Source organism: Oncorhynchus mykiss, chromosome 24 (assembly GCF_013265735.2).
Source record: "Oncorhynchus mykiss isolate Arlee chromosome 24, USDA_OmykA_1.1, whole genome shotgun sequence".
In the NCBI taxonomy this organism is placed as follows: Eukaryota; Metazoa; Chordata; class Actinopteri; order Salmoniformes; family Salmonidae; genus Oncorhynchus; species Oncorhynchus mykiss.
Window position 1 is genome coordinate 34,338,765 of NC_048588.1, and position 5,642 is coordinate 34,344,406.

At 48.3% G+C, this 5,642-nt stretch overlaps 1 protein-coding gene across 1 annotated transcript in view; it reads right to left on the bottom strand.

Moving 5' to 3' along the window:
• Positions 1 to 2,097, bottom strand: part of LOC110503216 (voltage-gated potassium channel subunit beta-1) — a 167,707-nt gene extending 165,610 nt beyond the window's left edge. Inside the window, exon 1 of the mRNA XM_036962191.1 lies at positions 1,144 to 2,097. Within this exon, the coding sequence (XP_036818086.1) occupies positions 1,144 to 1,439 (296 nt within the window). The 5' untranslated portion in view covers positions 1,440 to 2,097. The remainder of the gene's footprint in view (positions 1 to 1,143) is intronic.
• Between the last annotated feature and the right edge of the window lie 3,545 nt (positions 2,098 to 5,642).

Here is a 5,642-nt window from a genome sequence, read left to right on the forward strand (position 1 = left end):
ACACACACACACACACACACACACACATGAGAACAACTCTTCTCTAGCGGGGGTGAACAATATCCCAGGAATCCAACTAACACCCACACCAGCTAGTTCTCATCAACTAACACCCACACCAGCTAGTTCTCATCAACTAACACCCACACCAGCTAGTTCTCATCAACTAACACCCACACCAGCTAGTTCTCATCAACTAACACCCACACCAACTAGTTCTCAACTAACACCCACACCAGCTACTTGTCAACTGCAAGTTAGAGAAAACCACAGTAGCAATCAGCCAGACATCCCAATGCCACATAGCAGACAAATCTCTATAAGAACATCCAGCTGGCATCAACTGGGCATACAAATGACCATCCAATGGCAGAGAAGGCACGGCTAATAGGGTTTTCAGGCCAAGTAGACATTACATAACTCAAACTATTGTTCAAAGCTTCATTAGAAAACACAATTTATACGGAAAATTTGTGATTACACAAATACAGAAAACCAGATTGTTATTAGAACACCTCTAATAATAATTTGATAAATAAATTATTTTAAAAAAATATTTTAAAAAATGGACGGCATTATAATCCGTCCCATAAAACCTCAACAACAACAACAACAACAACAACAACGACAACAACAACAACAACAACGACGACAACAACAACAACGACAACAACAACAACAACGACAACAACAACGACAACAACAACAACGACAACGACAACAACAACGACAACGACAACAACAACGACAACAACAACAACAACAACAACGACAACAACGACAACAACAACAACAACAACAACAACGACATCAACTGCTCCCTGGCCACCGATGACGTGGGCATTGATTAAGGCAGCCCCTCCCGCACCTCTCTGATTCAGAGGGGTTAAATGCAGAAGACACACATTTCCGTTGAATGCATTCAGTTGTGCAACCGACTAGATATCCCCCTTTTCCTGTATCCATATCACATTTTCAAACACTGGTTAAACAAAACAGGTTGGACAGCATCAGCTCCCCTTACATCCAATACTAATGACTTACCGCACACACACACACATACACAGACACCTGTATGCCATTTGCACAACGTTGCTCAGCGTTAACGACACACACACACACACCAGTACGTGGGAGTATTACCTGTAGGCCATGTGGGTCTGGTTCATCACAGTGTCCTGTAGTGACAGAGCGTGGACACTGAGAAACTCCTCCAGTTGTTTGACCTCCAGAGGGGTGTTGGCTCTCAGTCCACCCCACAGCATAAGAGGGGTGTAGGGTCTTGCCCCGGGCCTCGCCGAACCCTGTTGACATTTCCTTCCTTGGCCACCCTGACCCCCCTGTCCTGCCGGTCCCCCTGGGCCCTTGTCCGCTTGTTTGGAGGCTCCCTTCTGCTTTGGGTTAGGGATGTCTGAACAGGTGGCTTTGTACAGGTACATCTCCTTGACTCACCCGCTCTCCTTCCTCTTTTTCTCTCTTTTAAGTCTCTCCCGTCTTCTGTCCGTCTCTCTCAGACACACCCAGAGGAGTCCCAGGTAGGCCCCTCAGCAGGCAGACCACATGGTGTGTGTGTGTGTGTGTGTGTGTGTGTGTGTGTGTGTGTGTGTGTGTTATGTATGTCTCAATTTACAAATAGATCAAATACATTAAAGTTGATCATCTAGCGTGTACTCTGTCAAGCATCCAATAGAAATACGTTCTAGTTAAATCTCCATATTTGGAAGGAAGACAAAAATCCTAAAAAAAAATACTACTCCAATACTACACATACTATAATACTATCTACTAATTCACAGTTTTCAATTACAGTGTACGTACTACGGTATAATACTATCCCCAGGATCCTGGTCTGAAGAGGCAGTTTTCATCTGTCAGTAAAGAAAAAGTCCTGCGTGGAAAGTCTGCTTGATACTACAGCACATCAAGTATATTCCTGCTTTACGATCAGTCACATATCTGTCTGCACACACACACATGCTGTCATGTTCCCCTCTTCTCTAACATTCTATCAGCTCATTTTGGTAATGCTCTCTGTTAAATAGCATGGGAATCTGGGACATGTTTCTCCCTCCTTCTTTCACTCTTTCCCTCTCTTCCTTCCTCCCTCCCTTTTCCTCTTTCCCCTCCCTCCCTCATCAACCCTTTCTATCCAAATATTGTTGTCTACCATTCCTCTATTTCTCTCCCATTCTCCCTCCCTCCCGCCCACTCCCATTCTCCCTCCCTCCCACTCCCATTCTCCCTCCCTCCCTCCCTCCCACTCCCATTCTCATTCTTTCCCACTCCCACTCGCAGTCTCTCCCTCTCCCACTCTCAGTATCTTCCTCTCCCACTCTCATTCTCTTTCTGATCTCTCTTCTCCCCACTCCAGTCGTTCTCTCTCTTCATGTCCCTCCCCCCACTCTCTCGTTCTCGTCCCATGGTCCTCCCTCATCAAGCAGGGTAAGGGGTTTTGTGCCCTCTGACCTCTGCCATGTCTGACAGTCAAACTGACTTCATTTACTGTATCGTCCGTCACTCACTGTATTGTAGGAATGAGGAGTGGCACCTTCCCATATCCTTTGGCAAACACTGTGCAGAGCCCGTATACACACACACACACACACACACACACACACACACACACACACACACACACACACACACACACACACACACACACACACTTTCCAATAAGTAGAGAAGGGAGAGGGTCACTGACATGCGCTAGGACAACTCACTAAGTGACAACGCACAGACAGGGATATTGTCACCTAAACAAAACATTCTCCCAGCCATCACCCTGCAGCTTAACACTCATTCAAACTACAGGATATAATAAAATATAGAATATAATAGGGTTCGGAGATCCTTTAATGCCTCAGCCTATAAGGGGAACAGACAGGGCTGTGAGATCCTCTAATGCCTCAGCCTATAAGGGGAACAGACAGGGCTGTGAGATCCTCTAATGCCTCAGCCTATAAGGGGAACAGACAGGGCTGTGAGATCCTTTAATGCCTCAGCCTATAAGGGGAACAGACAGGGCTGTGAGATCCTCTAATGCCTCAGCCTATAAGGGGAACAGACAGGGCTGTGAGATCCTCTAATGCCTCAGCCTATAAGGGGAACAGACAGGGCTGTGAGATCCTCTAATGCCTCAGCCTATAAGGGGTACAGACAGGACTGTGAGATCCTCTAATGCCTCAGCCTATAAGGGGAACAGACAGGGCTGTGAGATCCTCTAATGCCTCAGCCTATAAGGGGTACAGACAGGGCTGTGAGATCCTCTAATGCCTCAGCCTATAAGGGGAACAGACAGGGCTGTGAGATCCTCTAATGCCTCAGCCTATAAGGGGAACAGACAGTGCTGTGAGATCCTCTAATGCCTCAGCCTATAAGGGGTACAGACAGGACTGTGAGATCCTCTAATGCCTCAGCCTTTAAGGGGTACAGACAGGGCTGTGAGATCCTCTAATGCCTCAGCCTATAAGGGGAACAGACAGGGCTGTGAGATCATCTAATGCCTCAGCCTATAAGGGGAACAGACAGGGCTGTGAGATCCTCTAATGCCTCAGCCTATAAGGGAAACAGACAGGGCTGTGAGATCCTTTAATGCCTCAGCCTATAAGGGGAACAGACAGGGCTGTGAGATCCTCTAATGCCTCAGCCTATAAGGGGAACAGACAGGACTGTGAGATCATCTAATGCCTCAGCCTATAAGGGGAACAGACAGGGCTGTGAGATCCTCTAATGCCTCAGCCTATAAGGGGAACAGACAGGGCTGTGAGATCCTCTAATGCCTCAGCCTATAAGGGGTACAGACAGGACTGTGAGATCCTCTAATGCCTCAGCCTATAAGGGGAACAGACAGGGCTGTGAGATCCTCTAATGCCTCAGCCTATAAGGGGTACAGACAGGGCTGTGAGATCCTCTAATGCCTCAGCCTATAAGGGGAACAGACAGGGCTGTGAGATCCTCTAATGCCTCAGCCTATAAGGGGAACAGACAGTGCTGTGAGATCCTCTAATGCCTCAGCCTATAAGGGGTACAGACAGGACTGTGAGATCCTCTAATGCCTCAGCCTATAAGGGGTACAGACAGGGCTGTGAGATCCTCTAATGCCTCAGCCTATAAGGGGAACAGACAGGGCTGTGAGATCATCTAATGCCTCAGCCTATAAGGGGAACAGACAGGGCTGTGAGATCCTTTAATGCCTCAGCCTATAAGGGGAACAGACAGGGCTGTGAGATCCTCTAATGCCTCAGCCTATAAGGGGAACAGACAGGACTGTGAGATCATCTAATGCCTCAGCCTATAAGGGGAACAGACAGGGCTGTGAGATCCTCTAATGCCTCAGCCTATAAGGGGAACAGACAGGGCTGTGAGATCCTCTAATGCCTCAGCCTATAAGGGAAACAGACAGGGCTGTGAGATCCTCTAATGCCTCAGCCTATAAGGGGAACAGACAGGGCTGTGAGATCCTCTAATGCCTCAGCCTATAAGGGGAACAGACAGGGCTGTGAGATCCTCTAATGCCTCAGCCTATAAGGGGAACAGACAGGGCTGTGAGATCATCTAATGCCTCAGCCTATAAGGGGAACAGACAGGGCTGTGAGATCCTCTAATGCCTCAGCCTATAAGGGAAACAGACAGGGCTGTGAGATCCTTTAATGCCTCAGCCTATAAGGGGAACAGACAGGGCTGTGAGATCCTCTAATGCCTCAGCCTATAAGGGGAACAGACAGGACTGTGAGATCATCTAATGCCTCAGCCTATAAGGGGAACAGACAGGGCTGTGAGATCCTCTAATGCCTCAGCCTATAAGGGGAACAGACAGGGCTGTGAGATCCTCTAATGCCTCAGCCTATAAGGGGTACAGACAGGACTGTGAGATCCTCTAATGCCTCAGCCTATAAGGGGAACAGACAGGGCTGTGAGATCCTCTAATGCCTCAGCCTATAAGGGGTACAGACAGGGCTGTGAGATCCTCTAATGCCTCAGCCTATAAGGGGAACAGACAGGGCTGTGAGATCCTCTAATGCCTCAGCCTATAAGGGGAACAGACAGTGCTGTGAGATCCTCTAATGCCTCAGCCTATAAGGGGTACAGACAGGACTGTGAGATCCTCTAATGCCTCAGCCTATAAGGGGTACAGACAGGGCTGTGAGATCCTCTAATGCCTCAGCCTATAAGGGGAACAGACAGGGCTGTGAGATCATCTAATGCCTCAGCCTATAAGGGGAACAGACAGGGCTGTGAGATCCTCTAATGCCTCAGCCTATAAGGGAAACAGACAGGGCTGTGAGATCCTTTAATGCCTCAGCCTATAAGGGGAACAGACAGGGCTGTGAGATCCTCTAATGCCTCAGCCTATAAGGGGAACAGACAGGACTGTGAGATCATCTAATGCCTCAGCCTATAAGGGGAACAGACAGGGCTGTGAGATCCTCTAATGCCTCAGCCTATAAGGGGAACAGACAGGGCTGTGAGATCCTCTAATGCCTCAGCCTATAAGGGAAACAGACAGGGCTGTGAGATCCTCTAATGCCTCAGCCTATAAGGGGAACAGACAGGGCTGTGAGATCCTCTAATGCCTCAGCCTATAAGGGGAACAGACAGGGCTGTGAGATCCTCTAATGCCTCAGCCTATAAGGGGAACAGAC